At 55.3% G+C, this 21,080-nt stretch overlaps 2 protein-coding genes across 6 annotated transcripts in view; one reads left to right on the top strand and one right to left on the bottom strand.

Moving 5' to 3' along the window:
• LOC108293639 (F-box/WD repeat-containing protein 12-like) overlaps positions 1-7,419 on the top strand; it is a 30,863-nt gene extending 23,444 nt beyond the window's left edge. The window contains exons 10-11 of the mRNA XM_017515176.2: positions 6,776-6,916; positions 7,269-7,419. Of these exons, the coding sequence (XP_017370665.2) occupies positions 6,776-6,916; positions 7,269-7,419 (292 nt within the window). The remainder of the gene's footprint in view (positions 1-6,775; positions 6,917-7,268) is intronic.
• Positions 5,575-21,080, bottom strand: part of PLXNB1 (plexin B1) — a 28,263-nt gene continuing 12,757 nt past the window's right edge. For 2 of the 5 annotated variants that reach the window (XM_017513279.2, XM_017513367.2), the window contains exons 17-38: positions 19,795-19,900; positions 19,482-19,618; positions 19,035-19,211; positions 18,622-18,808; positions 18,264-18,506; positions 17,369-17,545; positions 17,145-17,293; positions 16,523-16,623; positions 16,207-16,424; positions 15,908-16,086; positions 15,705-15,771; positions 15,331-15,477; positions 14,375-14,543; positions 13,968-14,071; positions 13,809-13,893; positions 13,418-13,590; positions 13,085-13,245; positions 12,845-12,992; positions 10,174-10,238; positions 9,947-10,022; positions 8,868-8,942; positions 6,988-7,715 (exon numbers count right to left, since the gene is read on the bottom strand). In XM_017513279.2, the coding sequence (XP_017368768.1) occupies positions 7,611-7,715; positions 8,868-8,942; positions 9,947-10,022; positions 10,174-10,238; positions 12,845-12,992; positions 13,085-13,245; positions 13,418-13,590; positions 13,809-13,893; positions 13,968-14,071; positions 14,375-14,543; positions 15,331-15,477; positions 15,705-15,771; positions 15,908-16,086; positions 16,207-16,424; positions 16,523-16,623; positions 17,145-17,293; positions 17,369-17,545; positions 18,264-18,506; positions 18,622-18,808; positions 19,035-19,211; positions 19,482-19,618; positions 19,795-19,900 (3,049 nt within the window). In that variant the 3' untranslated portion in view covers positions 6,988-7,610. Of the gene's footprint in view, positions 7,716-8,867; positions 8,943-9,946; positions 10,023-10,173; positions 10,239-12,844; positions 12,993-13,084; positions 13,246-13,417; positions 13,591-13,808; positions 13,894-13,967; positions 14,072-14,374; positions 14,544-15,330; positions 15,478-15,704; positions 15,772-15,907; positions 16,087-16,206; positions 16,425-16,522; positions 16,624-17,144; positions 17,294-17,368; positions 17,546-18,263; positions 18,507-18,621; positions 18,809-19,034; positions 19,212-19,481; positions 19,619-19,794; positions 19,901-21,080 lie in introns of all 5 variants that reach the window. The other 3 variants (XM_017513212.2, XM_017513455.2, XM_017513515.2) reach the window with 3 other exon arrangements.

Raw genomic sequence — 21,080 nt, 5'->3', positions numbered from 1 at the left:
AAAAAAAAAAAAAAAAAAAGAGAAAAAAATGAAATATTTAAAAACCATAATTTGAAAAGCAGATGTTAATCTGGAAACTAATATATTTTCTTGGGTTACAAGTAAATATTTCATCCCCTCCTAGAAACACATACCCACTCATTCAGTCAGAAGCACACAGTTTTACTGCAACTCAGTAGCTTCTTTTTTTCTTTTTTTGAGACAGAGTCTCGCTCTGTTACCCAAGCTGGAGTGCAGTAGTGCAAACATGTCTCATTGTAGCCTCAACCTCCTGAGCTCAAGCAATCCTCCCACCTTGGCCTCCCAAAGTGCTGGGATTACAGGCATGTGCCACCACACCTGCCCTCAATAATTTCTTTTTCATTTTCATTTTCAAGACAGGGTCTCACTCTGTCACCCAAGCGGGAGTGCAGTGGTGTGATCTTGGCTCACTGCAGCCTCAACCTCCCAGGCTCCTGTGATCCTCCCACCTCAGCCTCCTGAGTAACTGGGATTACAGGCAGGCACCACCACCCCTGGCTAATTTTTGTATTTTTGGTAGAGACAGGGTTTTGCCATGCTTCCCAGGCTGGTCTGGAACTCCTTGGCTCAAGAAATTCTCCCACCATGGTCTTCCAAAGTGCTGAGATTACAGGCATGTGCCATGGTGCCTGGTCCCTAAATAATTTTTTAAAGAAAATTATCACATGAGAATTTACACAGTGGATTTTGAACAGCATTCAAAGAGGAAATGTAGACTTTAAGGCAGGAAATATTAGAAATAAAAATGAAATGTTTATAATGACAAAAAGATCAAAACATAGATGATAAAATTTTAAATATTTATGCATGTGATAGCCTTGCTTCAAATATAGGATTCAAAAGTCGACAGAGTTCAAAGAAGTGGGCACAGCCATGGAAGGTGTGAGAAGGGACCCAGTGGGAAAGCAAAAGACTGAAGAACAAGGAGACTGGGGGGTGGGGGGAGTGAGAAGCAAAGAAGGGACCCAGGGACCCGGTCCAATGGTGGACTGAGGACACAGAGGGCTCAGGAGGTGGCCTGAGGCCCCCGCCCTGGTGAGAGCGGCAGGGTGGGAGGTGGGAGGTGGAACCTGCACAGCATGGACCAGTGGAGCCTGGGGTTCTGTCTGGAGATGTGGACTTTAGTCTCACTTGCTGTGTTTTTGGGGCATGTCACTCCCTTCCCCTGGGTTCAGCAGCCCCAGAGAAGGACACCCTCTCCACCTTTCCCCAGCCTAGCCCTCACAATGATGCCAAAGCAGTATCCTTCATGAGTAGGGTTAGTGATGGGGTGCTGGCCAGGTAGAGGACAGAGGCAGGGCCTCCAGCATTTCGTGGAGCCTGGATCTTGCTCTGTAGTCTGGGAGAACCCAGGGAGAATCCCAGGCATGGCAGAAGAGGCAAAAAACCTCTCAGGCTAGATGACAGCCTCCATGGGCTCTCACCACCCTCTACCCCAGAAGAGGCCAGGGCAAGGTGTCACCCTGCTGCTGTGCACCCTCTCCTCCTTGTCCTCCTCTGAGGCCTCAGTTGGATCACTCTTCACCAGGGTCAGGCCTGGCCTCTGGGTGTGGAGGGCCAGCTCTTGCCCACAGGCTGTAGAGGCTCTGAGGGTCACTAGGGCCCTTCCCCCTCCCACGACAGCTTGCGCAGGATGCTCCCCCTGGAAAGGTGGTTAGGGACTTGCATCTTACAGAAGAGGAACCAGAGGTTTGGAAAAGATGACTGTCCCAAGGTGGTCAGTGCCAGGGCCTAGCCAAGGCCCACTTCTCAAGCTCCAAGTCCATGGGGCATGCCACCAGGACATCATTCCTCAGTGGGCAGAGCCTCCGCCTGTCCCCAATGCCACACACACACACATGCACACACACACCACAAACACATATACACATACACCATAAACACATACACACACCATAAACACATACACCAAACATACACACATACACACACCAAACACACATATACACACCAAACATAAACATACAAACATACACACACCACACACACATACCAAACACATACATACACACCAAACATACACACACACATACATACACACATACACACCAAACATACACACACACATACATACACACATACACACCAAACATACACACACACACACACACACACACGAGTTCTGCTGCCTCCACTCCAGTCAGCAACCTGGGCTGGGCACAGGCAAGAGGGGCCGTCTCTGTGTGTGTGCTTGGGAGTGTCCCACACATATTTCACTGGGTGTGGGGAACAAGGTACCCTGGCCCCCTCAGCTCTGGGTGGGTCTGTGCCTGGCCCTGCTGACTTCTGCCCTGAGATGAAGCTGTAGACACAGCCTGTGGCATGTGTCTTCCTTGGGTCCCTGTTTGCACACCCAGCATCCCACCCAACCTGAAGAGAAGATGAAGAGGCCCAGTCAGCCCCCAAAATTTGGTGTTTCCAAGGTCGTTCAGGTGGACTGTGCAGCACCGCCCAAGGACTGCTAGGAGATGGAGTGTGGTGGAAATTCTGCACACCAGGGGGCTGGGAACCAAGTTCTGCTGTGGCCATAACCCTGTGGCCTTAATGACAAAGCACCTGCTAGGTGCCTCCCACGGCAGCAGGTGATCAGGCCAGAGGCACTGTTTGCCCACCAGGCCCTTTCTTCCACTTCTTCACGCCCAGCAGCCTAGAGACTACCTCCCATTTGGACTCCCCGGCCCTCAGGCTTTCAGGTGGCTTGGCCAATGGGATGGGCTGACAGGAGTCTGGGCAGTGGGGAGGAGCAAGAGGCCAGGGTAATTATTCCCCCAGCATCCTGCCTCTGAAGCTTCTGCCTTTAGCCACAGCCCCGCCGATCCTGAAGACTACTCTGTCCCTACCCCTGGAGCCCAGGACTGAAAACAGCTGTGCTTCACCACCCCTTGTTGGCGGGCTAGAACCCGCAGCTCTGTAAGTAGTCCCCTGGTTAAACTCTTCCAGCTGCAGCTTTCCCGGTGCATGCTGTCAGTTTCCTGCCAGGAGCTGGACTAATCTAGCACTTGACAAATGTTCCTTCATTAAATCCTGCCACGTACCAGCTTGGGATCCAGCCGATGACACAGGGTGGCCAGAATGTCCCTGCCCTTCTCTCCAGGGGCCCAGTCAGTGAGAGGAGGAGGAACTAGAGTCCAGGTCTCCTGCCTCCCAGAGCAGGGCTCCTGTCACTCCACTCCCTGGGGCTTCTTGGGCCTGAGATCTTGAGACAAGTCCGGTGGTGGAGGAGGCCTTGAGCAAGAGGGGCTTGAATCCTCTCTTCCTGGTGGCACCCATTCACTAGAGCAGCAGGTGTCCCAACAGCACCAACTAACCAGCGTGGGTGGAGGGGCCAGGACGGCAGGTTCCCAGGCACCTGCAGCATCAGTGAGTATGCAGCTCCTGGCTTCCCACGGGCGCCACCATCAGCACTCAGGGGCTGTGTGTAACACTGCCTCCCCCTTTGCCAGCTTATAGGTGACAGAGGCTTCTGTAGTCACTCACCGCTGGGTAACTACTCCCTTTTTTGTCCTTCACACACTTTCGTAATCAATCCCTTATATTTAAATTCCTTCTATTGGAAACACCTAGAGTGGTTTCTCTTTTACTTTATTTTTTTTTGAGACAGGGTCTCTCTCTGCTGCCCAGGCCGGAGTGCAGTGGTGCAATCTCAGCTCACTGAAACCTCCGCCTCCCAGGTTCAAACGATTCTCCTGCCTCAGCATCCCGAGCAGCTGGGATTACAGGTATGCACCACCATACCCAGCTAATTTTAGTATTTTTAGTAGAGATAAGCTGTTCTCGAACTCCTGACCTCAGTTGATCCACCTGCCTCAACCTCCCAAAGTGCTGGGATTACAGGCGTGAGCCACCAGGCCCAGCTGTTTTCGTTACTAGTCACTCACTGTTATCTCAACTCTGTCCTTAGACATAGCTCACTCTAAAACCAGAATGCATGTTAAAGACAAAGTAAGATTACTCACTACTGAATTCCATTGTTGTGATTTTTTTTTTTTTTTTTTTGAGACGGAGTCTCCCTCTGTTGCCAGGCTGGAGTGCAGTGGCGTGATGTCAGCTCACTGCAACCTCCGCCTCCCAGGTTGAAGCAATTCTCCTGCCTCAGCCTCCTGAGTAGCTAGGACTACAGGTACACACCACTATTCCCGGCTTTTTGTATTTTTAGTAGCGACAGGGTTTCACTATATTGGCCAGGATGGTCTTGATCTCTTGACCTCGTGATCCTCCCTCCTCGGACTCCCAAAGTGCTGGGATTACAGGCGTGGGCCACCACACCTGGCCTTTTTTTTTTTTTTTTTTTTTTTTAAGAGACAGGGTCTCACTGTCACCCAGTCTGGAGTGGAGTGGCACAGTCTTTCACTGCAGCCTCAACCTCCTGGACTCCAGCAATCCTCCCATGTCAGCCTCCCAAACAGCTGAGACTACAGGTGTGTGCCACCATGCCAAGCTAACTTTTTAAAGTTTTTTGTAAAGATGGGGTTTGGCCATGTTGCCCAGGCTTGCAATTTATAGAGCTCCAGATGCTCTCATTTGTAGCGGCTTCTGATAAATTCCACACTATGGCCAGAAGATGGCAGCAAACCACCAGCTTCGCCCATTCACCTACAGCCCAGGACACCAGCCCAGGTTTCCAAAATCTGAGCTTCACATTCCTAGACCTGCAGAGGTACTCTTTGTGGTCACCTGGACAACTGGCAAACCATCCTATTTCTTTACACGTGCATATATCATCCAGATAACCCAAACTCTTACCAATAAAACCCCAACATCACAACCAGGGCATAAATTCTCTATCAAACATCATGGTGATATCCTTATCTTCAATTTTTGGTAAACATTTGGAATTGGATAAACTATCATCCCTAAGTAAGACAGAACACTTTTAAAGAGAGATCCATAAAACATCACCAGTCAGCTGACCTAGGCGGTTTGAGTGTATTTGTTCTTTGATGTGCCATCCTAAGGGAACCTGGTGGGGGAAACACATGCATCAGCAGCCATTGGTGCACAGCAGAGCAGCCTACCACAGCCAGGTTCCCTGTAACCCCCAGCTCCACCCAGAGCCACCTGTTGGCACTGGCCAGTGGGATCCAGAGTCCTGACCATTTGCAGGGTTTCAGGCGGCTTCTAAGATTTCCAACATTCATCAGCATACATTCAGCTGTTATCTTAATTAGCACATGATTCTTTCAGTATCAGAAAATTAGTAAAAACACAGAACTCCTGGATCATCTAATCATTTGAATAATTACTCCAATTTTGAAGTTGGTGAAAGCGCTTTTAAATAAAGCAAATCACTCCATAAACGCCTTAAGGAGTCCTGGGTGGTAATGAGAAACAAAGGCCCTTTGTATGTGAACAGGTTTGTGGAAAATGTAATAATGAAGGCACACTTTTGCAGTCTTGATTAAAAAAAGTAGGAAAAGATTGATCAAAATGAATTACAAATGTTCCACGCTGAAATAGGGCCATGGCCCAGGTAAGTGATCACAAATTCTTGCTGGTGTTGGAATCTCCATTCTTGGTTGTGGTTTGGAATGAAGACAGAATTTCCTCTTACTATGCCAGGTTTTTCTTCTTTATGTCTGTTATGATAACAATGTTCTGTGCCGGCCGAGCCATGACTCAGTGAGTGACTCAGAGCAGGTTCGTTACTCACCCCTCCCATGGGCACATGGCCTCCCTCCCCCAGGAGGCTTCTGGAACAGAGGCATGGCTCTGTCGAGGTCTGTGATGTTGGCCAAGGCTGCTTCCCTCTGTGCCTGCTTGAATTCCACCCCAAACTGGATTTCCCATCTGCCCTGCTCCCTGAGATGGTCAAGATGGAGATCAATTCCACGGTTTGGCCAGAGCAGCCAATGGAGGAGAGTTAGGACCATTCTGGGTGGCTATGAAAACCTGGCCAGAGCATCCAAGCTCACATGCTCCCAAATGATGGCACCTGGCTGCTGACCTCACTGTGGTCCCCACATCCAGCAGAAATGGGAAAGGGACATTGGAGCCACTGCAAAGAATAGCAACTATGACCACCCCTGGCACAGACAAGACCAACATGGCTCTTTAGGGACAAGGACTCTGTAGACGGCTTTATTTAGGGCCAAAAAGAGGCAGGGGATAGGAGTCCTCCTGGAATTCTATCAGTCTCTGCCTCTTAAACACTCATTGAAGACCCCTGAGGGGAGGATGGAGTGTGTGCCAGGTGGGAGGAAACACTGAGGGTCGCTGAGTTATGGAGAGTAAGCAGAGGGCCAAAGGGATGAGCCCTCTGAAGGCCTCAAGGCTGAAGGGCCCTCCTCTCATCTGCCAGGCATAGCTGCCACCCTATCTCATCTGTTCCATGGGGGGCTGGCCTTCTGCTGAGGCTGATGGTGGTCTCAGTCAAGAGGATTATCAACCCCCTGCCCTACAGACCCAGCTAGCAACATGAGACCAGATAAGACAGTCTCCAAGCTTACCTCCAGCTACCAATTAGGAAAAACCATATAAGACAGCTTTCATGCAGGCAGTCAGTTTAGGAGCTGGCCCCAGGAGGCCCTGATTTGGAAATCAACACAGAAACCCTAAGTCCAGGAACAGGACTATGAAAAACGGTCCTTGAGACCCCCTCTGCTTACAGTTGCCTGTAATGATGTCATCCTTTCCTAGTCCCTTTCAAGACAAATAGAACATGAGCGGAGAAGTGAGGATACGCAAACTGCAGATAAAGTGGGCCCCCTTGAAGAAACTGTAGACCCCTCTATCTCAGCCACCAACCCTGCCCCAGATGCGCTTCTTACTTCACAGAAGCTGTGACCCCCACCAGGCCCTGCTCAGGGGTCAAGGAGCGCCTCAGCCAGTCCTGCAGTCTGGGATATGATGGGGAGACCATGAGACTCTCCCAGGGTGCAGACACCACCTCCCCCTGGTACCTGCCAGGCATAGCTGCCACCCTCCTAGTAGCAAGGGGCTGGGCCAGGCTCACACATCAGATTCTGTGCAGTGTTTTGGCCTTTAATTAAGAGCTGGGTCAATGGAGCCATCACTCTCCCCAAGACCCCCCTGCAGCAGATGGCCCTCACCATGGCTGTGAGGCAGGGCAGCCTGTGGCAGCCAGCCCTGCTGAGGGGTCCGTCTGCAGTGGCCTAGGAGAGGTGTTTATCTCTTAGACCTAGAATGTGGCAGCAGCAACAAGGCCAGAGGCAGCTCAACTGAGGTCAGGGATGGTGGAGGAGGCAGACAGAAGCGTGGGGCACTCCTCCTTCCTCTCTGAATCCCAGTGGGGCCAAGGCCAGTGTTCAGAAACAGTACAGTCTCCCCAGGGGCCTGGAGGCTCTTGCCACTCTCCGGAAGCCCTTAGTCCCCAACTCCCTGCAGACTGGTGTCACAGGGTTGCTGGGTTCGGGGAGCAGGCTGGGTACCACCCCATGAGCCTTGAGGCCCCAGGGCCTGGGAGGTGGATCCAGCAGGCCTGAGGCCAGAGCCACCAGGAGACGGGGAGTCACCTTCCACTAACTCTGCTTGTCAGTCACTACAGGCACCTAAGAGGGTGGCCTCTCCCACAAGCTTCCAGGGCTGCCCCGGCCAGGCTGAGGCAATAGCAGGTTGTAGCTCCTGGGTCCCTATAGATCTGTGACCTTGTTTTCCACAGCAGCTGCGATCTGCTGGAGCCGATATCCCAGCTGCATCTTCTGGGCCGTACCATCCTCCTCCAGGGCAGTGATGATCTGAAACAGAGACAGATGCCATCAGGGGAGACTTCTCTGGCCAAAATGTTTGCTGCAGAATTAAATAGGCCTCCTAAAACACTGTAGCACGAGTGGGGTAGTAGGCCAAAAAACCCAGCTAGTCGCTTCGTGTACTTTCTGTGACCTCGGGGCCTCATCGGCGGGAGGGATAACAATATCAAAGCCACGTGGGGTTTCAGAATTAATAAGGTAGGAAATGAAGGACTTTACTCTGTGCCGAGCCCCTCAGAAGCCCTGCTGCAGCCATCCTGGCTCACCCACCCACCAAGCAACAGCATTTCCCAAGTTCCTGTCTGCCAGGTGTCAGACGAGGGACAGAGACCCAAGAATGACCAGACACATGTGGTGGGAAAAAGACATTGATCAAACACGAATCACAAATTGGGGGCTACCACAAAGGGAACCGGTAGGAACTGGGAGGGCAGCAGCACTTGGGAAAACAGCCCTTGCCCACCACGTCTCCACAAAGGGACACGCCTGCATTGTATCCTGCCTCCCCCACGCCCCATGCCATGGCCCACACCATGCCCAGGAAGGCTGTGGGCCCATGAGGCAGGTTCCTCATCTCTGAGCAGCAACAGCCATGTTACTGGTGCCACACAAACATCTAAGTGGACTATTCCAACAGGCACCCAGTAGGTTCACTGGCAGGTGCTCAGATCTTCAGGCCCAGCCCAAGGATCCTCCAAAAAGCTTCAGCACCTCCATGGTACCCTCATGGCCCTGGTCCTGTGCCTGGACTCTCCTCTTGGCAGCTCATGTGGCCAAGCCAGGCCTGCACCTGCATGTTGGCCGTGCCCAACATGCTGCCAACTCAGCAGATACACACCATCTCCAAGCCCTGGTAGGCCCCTCAGACCCCACAACCATCAGCACTGTGCCTTGCCGCCCTGCTGGGGAACTGGAATAGGGAGTCGTGGGATGGGTGAGAGCACAGCCAATACCAGGAAGCCCACCTGGAGAACACTTCCCAAACCACAAGAGGCCCAGCCCTCCGCTATGCTGTCCCTGGGGGAGACCAAGGCCCCCACCGTGAGTCAAAGGGCCAGAGCATGATTCTGCTCTGGTCTAACTCAAGCCTCCTGGGAGGCCTTGGGTCAGCCTCCCAGTTGGGGCCCAGGGCCTGCCCACCTGGTCATAGTATTTGTTGATGTACTTGTAGAGTTCATGCAGGGCCACTCGCGCCCCAAGGTCTCCGGAGTAGTTCTAAGGAAGAGGCCAAATGAGAGGTGAGAGAGATGAAGGCTGCAGCCAGCCACAGGAGGTGGCCCAGGACCCCAGGGAAGGGATGGGGGAGAAGGGGACCTCAGAGGTAGAGAAAGGGATGAGCCTTGCAGTGGGAAGCAGAGTCCCCTCCAAGGCCCAGGGACCCCGGGCCAGGCATTCCCAGCTGGGGACACAACAGGGCAGGGCAAGGGGGCCTCCTTACTAGGAAGACAGCCCAGGTCTACCTGCTTCAGCAAGGTCTGGGGTTTCTACTCTCACCCCCTCAAGGTTCTAGCCCAGGCTCTCTGCCACCAGGTGACTTCAGAGCCAAGTGGCACAGATGCTGCTTGCAGGCTGACAGCCTGGCATGATTCTACTCTGGTCTAACTCAAGCATTTCCTGAGGTCACTCTCAGGCCCCTCCGTGGGACCATCTCTGAGCCTCAACTTCCTCACCTGGTCGATGGAGTTGGTGTCACCTAACTTGTGGAGTTCTTGTGAGGATCAAATAAGACAATCAAAGCACCCCATGAAGGGCTTCACACACAACACCCCAAAAGCACAGCTGCTATGAGTATTGCGGTTGTCATCATCATCATTTCAGAAACATTGCTCATAAACTCCCTGCAGTTACACTTTTGGGCTGTTTTAGGAGTGGGAGGGGTAGAGGGGACACCTGTGCCACCAAGGGAGGCACAGCAGTGGGAAAATGCATGCAGGCATACCCAGGCAGGCCTGGGGCCAAATCCCAGCTACCTTGAAAGCGCCTGGCTGAGTCAGGGTACATGGCAGCTGCCAGGACAAGACACCTGCTTGCTCTGTGATGAGATGGTGGGGACCCTGGTCTTTCAGTGGCAGTTGGAACATTCTGCACTTATGTGTCCTGCCCCAACCAGCTCACAGGGCTACTGAGGTTCCCAAGGGCTTCCCTGCAAAGGGGCAGTGTGAAGGGGGCAGGACCATTGTGGCAGGAGGCCACACCTAAGAAGCAGAGGGAGGCCTTACCCAGGACAGCTCAGCCAGGACAGAGTTCATCTCTTGGTCGCTGGCTGGGACAGTCTGTCTGATGTCTGCATAGTACCTGCCAGAAAGCCAGGGCACAGCAGCTGCTGGGTAAACAAGCCCACCCCCCTGACCCCACCAAAGCCCACCCTCTGGGCCTCAGCTGCACACACCCTCCGGGCCTCAGCTGCATACACCCTCCAACCTCTACCCATCTCGCCCTCCAGTACCTTTCCACCATCCGCTTGTACCGGGGGATGTCCCGCGCATACAGAAGTTTGTTGATCGGGGAGTCCTGGACACAGCAGGAGGACAGCAAAAGAGGAAGGAAGGAAGGAAGAAAGGAAGGAAGGAAGGAAGGAAGGAAGGAAAGAAGGAAGGATGAGGGCCCCTGTTTAGGTGACCAAGTGTCCTGGGTTTCTCAGCACTGCTTCCGTTCGGAAAATGAGGAAGCCTGAGTCCCAGAAAACCAGGACAGGTGGTCACCCTAGCCTACTTCCGTCCACAAGAGCCTCCTCTGCTCCCTCCCCTCCACCAACGTCCAGTCTCTGATGTCATCGGAAATCATTTCTCAGCTCCACATGCCTCCGTCTAGATCCAGCAAAAGGTGAGTACGCAGGGCAAGAAGCATACGGTTCACTCCCGGGATCATCATTTTAAAAATCAGCAAACTGAGACCCAGAACATTACCTACGGTACGGGAGTAAAATGGGTGGAGGGGACACCCGTGCCACCAAGAGAGGCACAGCAGTGGGAAGATGCAGCAAGCAGACCACCTCCCTCCCCGGTAGCTGAGCTCAGGTTTGAAGCAGGTCTGTCCAGTCAGTTCCCACCACTTTAACACACCCAGACACAGCCTCTACCACTGAACTGGGTTCAGTCCAGCAGCCATGGGCTCTGGGCAGCATACTTCTTTTTTCTGAGATGGAGTCTTGCTCTGTTGCCCAGGCCAGAGTGCAGTGGCACGATCTCGGCTCACTGCAATCTCCGCCTCCTAGGTTCGAGCGATTCTCCTGTCTCAGCCTCCTGAGAAACGGGGACTACAGGCGCCCACCACCACACCCGGCTAATATTTGTATTTTTAGTAGAGACGAGGTTTCACCATATTGGTCAAACTGGTCTCAAACTCCTAACCTCAGGTGATCTGCCTGCCTCGGCCTCCCAAAGTGCTGGGATTACAGGGCTTGAGCCGCTGCGCCCGGCTGGGCAGCATACTTCTATTCTCATGCCCTCTCCTCATCCTAGAGCTGCTGAGAAGGTGAGAAATATCTCGAGGTAACACTGTCCCCTGTGAGCAGGGACCCAAGACCAGTTCCTCCGATGACCTGAGTCAGGATTTTTGCCTTCTCGACAACTCCCCATGAGGGGACCCCTTGGCACTCCTGATTCAGACTACTCCTGAGCTACCCAGGAGCCATTTGCTGTTCTGCTGGGAAAGGGTGGTACTGGGAAGATCTGGCAAAAGTTCCAGCCACCACATAGGGTCCAGCCTGGAGGTGGCCCTCCAGGTCCTGGTGTGGCACTTTGGTTCTTAGCTCATTATAGGCATAATGATGACAGCATGTGGAACAAAAATGGCTCCCAAAAGACAGTGCTTCCATTTTGGACAGAACTTTCCGTTTCTGTTTTTGGTTTGAGACAGGGTCTCGCGCTGTTACCCAGGCTGAAGTACAGTGAATGGCGCATTCATGGCTCACTGCAGCTTCAACCTCCCAGGCTCAAGCCATCCTCCCACCTCAGCCTCCCGAGTAGCTGGGACCACAGGTGCACACCACCACTCCTGGCTAATTTTCATATTTTTTGTAGAGATGAGGTTTTGCCATGTGGCCCAGGCTGATCTCAAACTTCTGTGCTCCTCAGGTGGTCCACCCACCACAGCCTCCCAAAGTGCTGGGATTCTAGGCGTGAGCCACTGTACCCAGCTAATTTTGATTTTTCCCAGAGGGGTAAGGATGTATCTCTCAAGAGGTCCCAAGCCAACTGAGACCTGTGGGTCTAGGCTAAGCAGAGCCCCACTCACGGACCTGCAGAGTCACACGAGGGCCCTGCCCGCTGGGCGTCTGAGCAGACACCCTGGGGACCCCATATGTCAGGGGACTCCCGGCCTTGACTGCTATGACAACAGACTCCCAAACTCTGTGCTCCTGGATGGCTCAGACCACTCAGTCTCCTGTGCTTCCCAGCTCCCCTCCGCGCACGTCCCTCAAACCATGACACCCCCTGGACTCTCTTCCCTACTTCCCCACTGGCAGGCAGACACCTCCAGCACCCTAAAAAATCAAACCCACCCAGCAGCCCGGAGCTGCTCCAGGATTGAATAATTCGTGTCTGTACCTGGAAACCCCACAAACACCAGACTCACCTCCTCCAAGTCTAAGCTTACCATAGCCAGAGGCCCAGGGATATGTGACCCCTTCTTCTTCCTCATCCCCCACATCCAACCTTCAGCTTCTGCCTGCCCTGCACCCTCCTGCTCAGCTTGAACCCAGCCACTGCTTGTCAGGAAGACAGCACAGAGCCCTCTCGGAACTCCCTCACTCAGCTCATCCATGCACAGCAGCCACGACGTTCCACCAAACTCTCAGGCCTGTTCCCACACATTCTGTGGCTCCCACTGCCTCAGGAGTGATCCTGCCACAGCCAGCCACACCAGGCTGCACTTGCTGCCCACAACTTCACCTGTGAGTTGGCACACAATGCCCCCTCCTCTTGCTCATCCCTTAAGACTGAGGCATTGCCACCTTCCAGGGTGCCCCTAGGATGAAGCCTTGACCTGGGGATGTCAGACATCTCCCCCTTAACCTCTCCTTGAAATTCTCAGAAAAGCCTGGAATCTGAGTGCACACACAGCACTGTCCACCCTCACCCATCCCCCTCCGCGTCCATTCTAGACTCACTCACCCGGCCCAGCTTGTGATCGGCCAGGGTGCAGGCGTCCATGAAGGTCTGTGCAATGACAAGGAGCACCGCATCCATGTTATCAGATGTCTGCACGTCGAACACAAACTGCGGGTTTTTTATTATATTGATCCAGAATCTCAGAGGCAAGCTGTGGGTAGGGCAAGCGTGCCCATGAGTGTGCTGGGGAGGCAGAAGAGAAGACCCACACACACACCTCGAGCCCACCCGGCTCCACCCCACCTGTTGGTCTTCCAGATGTGGATGGTGTCCTGGTCGGAGATGCCATGCTGCTGGGCCTGCTCGTCCAGCAAGTCAAAGAAGTACTTAACAGCGAGCGGCACAGGTCGGCTGGTGCTGAGGATCACCTGGAACAGGTCATCCACGAACTTCTGCAGGGTGCCCTGCGGGAAGGGGAAGCAGGGAGGTGACATCAGCAAGGGGGCCTCAGCAGCAGCCCAGACTCAGACACCCCCAGTATTATGCCTGCATGAGCCCCACACCACCCCCAAATCCCATGAGTGGCCCTGCTCCCCCTCAGCACAGGCCCCACCACCTTGGCAGCCCCCATCCCACCTTCATGGACAGCAGGCGGGTTAGGTAGATCTCAGGGATGGCCTTGGCGCGCTCACGCTCCCCACCCCGAAGGCTGCCCCTCCGAGGCCTGGGCGGCTCTGGCTCATCACTTGGCTTCACCAGGTGCCAGGGCCGGATGCCCCCCTCATCTACATCCTCCAGCATTGGGGTCCCTGTTGCAAGAGCCCATAGCTGTCACCCCTCCCCAGGTGCCACCTCCCCAGGCCCCCTGGATCTTGCCAGTTCTCCCAGGGGTGGGGGCACCTGGTTGAGGGCTTCCCTGGGCAAAAAGGAAATAGGCGCAAGCCTGCCCTGAGGCCCAAAGGACCTTCCCCATGACTCAGGGCTGGGCACAGCAGGAGCAGAGGGCTGTGATGGGAGCAGTACTCACGCTCTCCAGGGACATAATCCTGGTTTTCCCGAAGCACATGCTTGGTGAGGCAGGGAACAAGGGCCACAGTTGCTCCATCTGGAACCTGCTGAGCACAGCTGGTGATCCCTCCACCAGTCCCTCCCCACAAGCCCCTCCTCCAGCTCCCACCCCTCCCACCTTGTAATGCTGCAGCGTGTTCAGGCGCCTCCACAGACCCTGGACCTCAGAAGTGACATCCTCGTCAGAAAGAATGAGGTGCCCGGCCACCCCAGACCGCCACTCTGCAAGGGCAAGGCAGGACTGGGTGCAAGGCTGGCAGGATACCCTTCCCACAGTGAAGCCCATCTCTTCCTCCACAAGAACACCAGTCCCTCCAACATGGGGCAGCCTTACTCAACCTCTCCAAAGACCAAGAGCAGGGACCCCTCCCCAGGTGAGAGGCTGTCCAACAAAGATGCTCCAGAGCCGGCTTCTGCCTGCCTCCCAGCGTCCTACCCACCCTGAGTGATGAGCTGTCCCTGCAGAGCAAGGCAATCCCAGGCCCAACACTGGCTCAGGTCCGCAGGGGCCCTCCATGCCCTCACCAACATCCAGGGTGCGAGGGTCTGGCCGCTGGGTGAGAGGCACTCCTTTATAAAGCTGGTCCAGCATCTTCTCCTTGGCCTGGGAGATGGTGTCACAGTCCAGGACCTTCACGGGCACGCCCTGGGCCTCTCCCGCCCCAGGTCCCACAGCCAATAGCGCATTCAAGGTCTACGCAGGACACACAGAAGCCGTCAGGATTCATGAACACTCAGGATGACCAAGACACAGGCCAAGGGCAGGGACAACTCATAGGAGCCACTGCCTCCGACCCCCACACACCACACATTCCCTCTCATCTCTTCACCTGCCTGCCTTCCCCAGGGACAGCAGCTTCCTCCCCATTGTGACCCCAGCACCTAGCACAGTGCACTGATAAATGACTATGGGGTAAATGGCAGAAAAAAATGAGTGAGCACCAGTCCCCAGGTTCCTGGCTGAATGGGTCAAGCTGCAGGAGCTTTGGGAAGCCTGCATGAGCAAATATTCCCACCCATCTGACAGGGGAGGGGCTCAGCAGGCCTGAATGTGGGTTTCCCATAGGAATCCTTGTGCATAACTAAGGGGAAAGCGAACCCGGAGAGAAGTGCTTGCCAGAGTGGGGCTGGCGTGGTAGGCAAGGCGCATCCCTGGTAGGGCCAGGCAGACAGGGTCAGGCCCTGGCGCAGCTCCCATGTCCAGGGCAGGGCTGGCTCCTCCCAAACCCTGGTTGTGGCTACCTGGGTTTCATCCCTAGCCTGGGGCACCCGGAGCCCTTATCATCAATGTCTGCCCTAAGCTGCTATTCTGCTAAGCTAGTCTGACAGGCTCTCTCCAGCAGCCAGCCAGAGGTCAGCCTAGCTCTCCATCCAGGTACCCACATCAGAAGCTGGTGTTCAGACCCAACACACCCACATACCCTCAACCCTCACCCTCACCTCAGACTCACACTGCAGGCCACACACACGCACACCCTCACCAGGGGACGGTACTCTACGTCCTCTCTGAGCAGGCGGTTGTCATTCAGGGTGTATTTGGCCTTGCCAGTCACACTGTCCACTGGCCCCTTGTCCACTTGATGCTTAATCCCTCGGAAGAGCATGTACAGAGGCTCCCCTACAGAGTCCTAGAGGGGTGCAGGCAGTTAGGGGCCCCCCGGCAGGTGGCAGAGGTTATGGGACATGACGCACACTGGGGAGCAGGACAGGACATGGGCATAAGGGGACTGAGGACAGGCTAAGCAGGAGTCTCTGCTCTGGCACAAGTGTCCAAGCTGCATGGTGGTTGAGGGCTTAGAGGTCTGGAGGGCCTGACCCTCCATGGATGGGAGCCCTGTCCACCTCTGCCCCTCACCCTCACAAAGGTGTAGAGACAGATGGACATCCAGTTGGTGAGCAGCTTCTCCACCACGGTCTCTGTCCTGGGATGACAGGAAAGGGAAGTGCCAGGGTCAGCAGGCGGGACTGCGGGCCTCTGTATCCTGCAGACCCCCAGCCCGAGGCCCTATCCCAGCTCCAGCTGTCCAGGGCCCACCCAGACCCAGCAGCCACACAAACCTGCGCAGCATCAGCTTGGGGTTCTTGGCCACATACTGGGCAACCAGGTCACTGAGCAGGGTGCGGAGGATGTCGGTGAAGTACTCAAGCTTCCCATGCAGCGCCACAGTGAGCAGAGATGCCACGTAGGCGCGGTCCCGAGCCGAGAAGGTACGCTGGCTCTCCAGCGTGTGAATGAACTGCACTCAAAGAGAGGAACAGGAAAATAGGGTTAGGGGGACAGAGGGGTGGGCTCAGAAACCATGCCCTGGAAAAGGGGCAGGGCCAGGGGCGGACCAGGAAGGTGCAGGTGGGGGCACCTTGGTGAGGAAGAGCTTGCTGTTGAGCAGGTTAGAGAGTTGCCCCAGCCCTTGCTCCACGGTGGGCCGTCTGCTCTCAGGCACACCCAGGTCCCGGTGCAGGGGTGACTCGCGGTGCCCAGGGAAGAAGATCCTCTCCGCATACACCTTGTAGTCAAGAAAGGGGATGCCACTGCCCAGGAGGTCACTGGTGAGATCGGTCATCTCGGTCATGAGGTCTGTTAAGCAGAAGAGGCCAGATTTGGGCACCAATCCCATGCAATAGGAGCAGGTTTGGACAGAGCCTGGAGAGCAAGGCCCATTCTCCCGGCCACACCTGTGAATTCCTTCTTGCAGCGGTCACGCACACTGCTCTCCAGATTCTCCAGCTGGATCTGAACCTTCTTATAGTCCCTCAGGGCCTGCTTGCTCTTCCTCCTGCTCAGCACCAGGGTCAGGAGGGGACAGCCGGATGAGGCCAAGACCCTCACTGGGTCATACTGGCCCAGCCCTGCCTGACCTAGCCCCAGGCATACCCTGGCTACATCCAGCACAGTCCAACCCAGCCATGCCAGCCAAGCCTAAGCCTAGCTCGGTACAATTCAGCTTGTCCCCTCCCAAGCAAGTCACACACACCTATGCCCTGTCTAGCCCAGCAGATTGGCCTAGAGATCAGCCAACCACAACCGGGCGGAATCTGTCCCACAACCTCTTTTAATAAATAAAGGTTTGTTAGAATGCAGCCACGTCCGTGTGTTTACACGTCGCCCCAGCCACTTGTGTGCCACAGTAGCAAAGTTGAGTTGTTGAGCAAAGACCACTTGGCCTGCAAAGCCTAAAATATTTACTCTCTAGTCATTTACAGAGAAAGTTTGCTGACTTCTAGCCCTGTCTGTCCCTTCCCAGTCCAGCCAGATCCGATGACCTGCCCCAGCCCAGCCACATCTGGCTGCACCCACCTGTACATGAGGACAATGATGATGACACCCAGAGCCAGAAGAGAGGTGCCCAACCCCAAGCCCACCTGGGCTGCCACAGGAAAAGCCCCAGGGCTCTCGCCATCATACTGCACGTGACCCAGGGAGAAGCGCAGGTTCCCCATCTGCACCTGTGTCGGGAGCCACCTGTGAGCGAGGGTTCAGCCCAGATCAATGCCCGCCCAGCCAGGGACCTGCCCACTGACCGTGAACTCAGGCAAAGCGTCAGGTGCCTCTCGGAGGGCATGGTGCCGTGGCAGGGGCTGCTCCATGGGGGGCTCACAGTACAGGTGGTGCCGGGTCAGTGTCTTCACCACACAGGGGCCGTCCCCTATCATGGCCACCACCTCCTCCTTGGACATTGCAAGGTCCAGGTTCTCCCCCTGGAACAGAGAGTCACCGATCAGTCACTCAGATCCTGTCCTCCCCAAATGTGGGAAGGACCCTGAGACCCATTCCCAGCAGCAGGGCTGAGCTGACGGCCTCTCAGCACCCTTCCCCTGTGTGCAGGCCAGTCACATGGTATCCTCCACGCTGATCCTTATCACCCTTCTCTGCCCTTCCCTATCCTTCCACCCCAGAATGAAAAATCCAGAGAACATAAAGCTGTCTCCCAAATCCTGCCCAGTTACCTAACAAAGCCAGAGCCCCACTCTGTGTCTGATAGCTCACCAGCTAGGTAATGATGGTGTATCTACCTGTGGTCTGCCTGCATGCCCATCTGCTGCCCACTGCATATGTCCAAGACATGTGCCTAGCACACATCCATGTGAGCCAGGCTGCCAATGGGGTGTCAGCCCAGTGGCCTGCATGGACCACGCCACCCAGCTACTGCACAGGCCGAACATATGAATGCAGTCGTTCCAGAGCCTGCCATGGAACGCATCAGGACCCCGGCCACCAGCCAAGCAGTCAAGGCCATGCCAGATGCTAAGCTAGGCAACCCACCGCTAGCCCCGTCTGCCCCACCACAGCAAGGACGAGGAGCCATGTCTATCCACCAGCCCCTGCTCTACTGTCTCGGCCTCTGCCACACACACTGGTGCTATCCAGCCAAGGGAAAGGTCTCGAGGCCCTGCCAGGTCCAAGTAGAAGCAGTACCTCCACGGAGAACACACTTCCAGGCTTGTGCCGGAACGGCATAGTGGGGTCCTCGGGGTTGAGTGGCTGCAGGGTAGGGTCGGCTTCATAGGAAAAAGGTATGGGGTTCAGTGTTGCAAAGTCAAAGACCAGGTTGTCAAGGATAAACTCCACCCGGACCCAGGGGTCCTCCGGCAGGCCTGGGAGGGCGGGTGTGCGGCACGTGATGAGCTGGGAGGAGTTGATGTGGCACAGCTCCTCAAACTGGAAGGAAGACAGGCAGGTTGATGAGGGGACCAAGCAAACATGGAAAGAGCCTCCTCTGGCACCTGCTCTGGCTGTCCCCAGGGTGTGGGGTGAGGGGAGAGTGTGGAGGTACCCAAAGGTGTCCTACATGCTGGCCACTGCAGGAGGGTCCCAGGGAACACGCCGTTTCCGGGACCAAGCGGCGCCTCCGTCCAAGCCCCTGGCTGGGCTGCAGCATTCTTGAGACAACGGTCACTCGAATTCTTGGCGTCTGCACCACATCCAGATTCTGGCCACGGACCCGTATCTCACGCCCTCCACTGAAACAGACCATGAGCCACTGATGGCTTACGTGACCTGGACCTAAAGCACAGCCCAGCCCTGGCTAGGTCAGCTCAGCCCCAGCCCCAAACCACACGACCCCTCACCCCTACCAGCAGCATGGGATTCTCAGCACCCCAACATAAAGCCCTATAAACCCCCACAGAGTGGAGCTGCAAAGATCTCCCTGCCACCTGCCATGCAGCCTCGCCCTTGGCCCAGCACCTGAGGAAGCTCTTGGTGGGGCCAGCAGAGGTGATGTTGGGGTCGGAGGTGTACTTGAACTGGCCATGTTGAAGTCTCCGCTCCGTAGCCCCAAACCACACAGCTACAGGGAGCGTGGCAGGCACAGGGTGTGGGCTGGTCTCACACCGCAGCTGTTCTGACTGCTGTTCCGACAACCTGGGAGGGGAGGTGGGAATGAATGGAGGGGTGCAGGCAGGGGAATCTCAGACCACTCAGGCCCCAGCTGTCCTTCCTCTAGCGCTAACTGCAGTCTCCACCAGGTGTCCCTGGAGGTGCACTCCCACGACAGCCAGCTAGGGAGGGTCTGGCCACTCTCAGAAGGAGCAGACTGGCCCTTTCCCCTTTCTGCTCTCCTCAGCAACCCAGCCCCCTCCATCTTCCCCCTGGAGCACATGGATTTTTGCAGGAAGAGGAAGTGGCCCTCACAAGTGACAAGGCTGGTCTCCAACCACCACTCGGATGTCCTCCAGCCGCCCAGTCAGGAGCTTGGAGCCATTCAGTGTAAGGCAGGTGCCGCCAGCTCTGGGACCGCGGGCCGGGAAGATAGAATGGACCTTTGGGTCCTGTGGGAAGGGCAGGGAGAGAGATGAGCATCAGACCAGAAACAGGGAGGTGGGACCACCTGAAAGACAGGATGGCCCAGGGCTGGGAACCCCACCAAGCCATAGCCAGATGGGTTGAGAGGAGCCGCCAGAAGGATGGTCCACTGGCAGCTGGGGGTGGCTCAGCAGTCAGGTACCTGGTAGGCAAAGTCGTGCTCTGACACGCCGCGTCCTCTTCCTGGCACCTCCACCGCTGTGGCTCCGGCCACCTCCTCCCCACTGGCCCCGGTGATGCACACGAGGCTGCGGGCACAGGGCAGGCTATGGGGTGCCAGGCTGCACCAAGGGCCCCCCTCAAGCTTACCTGGCAGCCCCTCTCCCTGCCCCACTGTCAGGTGATCTTCCCCTCCCCATCCTCCACAAGATTAACAGAGACCCTCTCTCACTTTGAAGGGAATTCTTTATGACACATCAAAAGGCCTTGGTATCTGAGAATTAATATTTGTAGTTTTGATCATTTAAGTTCAACACCAGAGGCCCCCAGCAAGGAATAATTTATCTGTGGCACAAATTTACAAAGGGGCCCTGTCAGCCTGGTTGTGGGGCGAGCTGCTGAGCTAGTGAGTGGGCACAGCCAGCCGCCCACGTCCTCTGCCATGTCACATTCACAGTACCCTCTCAAAGCATGGTAGAAACTTGATTTATTCAGGAAAAAGAGTCCCTGAAAGCCTCTAGTTAGACAGAGGAATACATGTGAAGGGAAGGTGAACTGTCTAAGAAAATGCTGGTTCTTAGCCAGAAAACAGAAGCTTGGGCAAATTAACTTCCAGAATGTTAAGCCTGCAGCAGCTCAACTCAGTGGCATTGTCACAGTTGTTTCGAACACTGGGAAGACAAGTGACGTAAGCCACACAGGGGAGGCTCCGGACAGAATATATGCTAATTGCTCCATAAATCACTTTAGCCTTATGGTTTTGGAGTGTTAACAGTCTAGATAGACACCTTCAGCTCTCGGTCATAACACATTCAAGGGAAACTCCATGCTTTAGCAGAGTGGTTCCTTGTTTCAAACACAGATTTGGGGCCCCACTGTAGGCCTCCTGAATCCAGATGTCTGAGGGGGAGTTGGGATCTGGTCTGTTTGATCTGGTTTGGGGCAGGGTCTGCAGGTTACCCTGATAGCCAGGTTTGGGCCCTGCTGCTTGTGAGCATCTCCTTAGGAGTGTCCTGCACGTACAACTTTGGGGCCTGTAACCGCTGGCCAGGTTACCATAACCCAGAATCTCAGTGAGCAGTGAGCCCCAGGAAGGCAGCAGGGGCCCCCAGAGGTGACAGTGGAGCCTGGCCCTTGGCAGATGTGCCCTAAGTTTACCCTTCTGAGGAGCCTGGCGGCCCAGGGCAATACCTGGGGAAGAAGAGGGAGCTGGCGAGAAGGCCAGCACCGGAGCATATCTGTCTGATCTGAGGGCCGTGCTGCCACAGC

Source organism: Cebus imitator, unplaced genomic scaffold, assembly GCF_001604975.1.
Source record: "Cebus imitator isolate Cc_AM_T3 unplaced genomic scaffold, Cebus_imitator-1.0 Scaffold0, whole genome shotgun sequence".
Taxonomy (NCBI): Eukaryota; Metazoa; Chordata; class Mammalia; order Primates; family Cebidae; genus Cebus; species Cebus imitator.
Note: the sequence above shows the minus strand (reverse complement) of the source record. Positions and strands in the feature narration are given on the sequence as shown.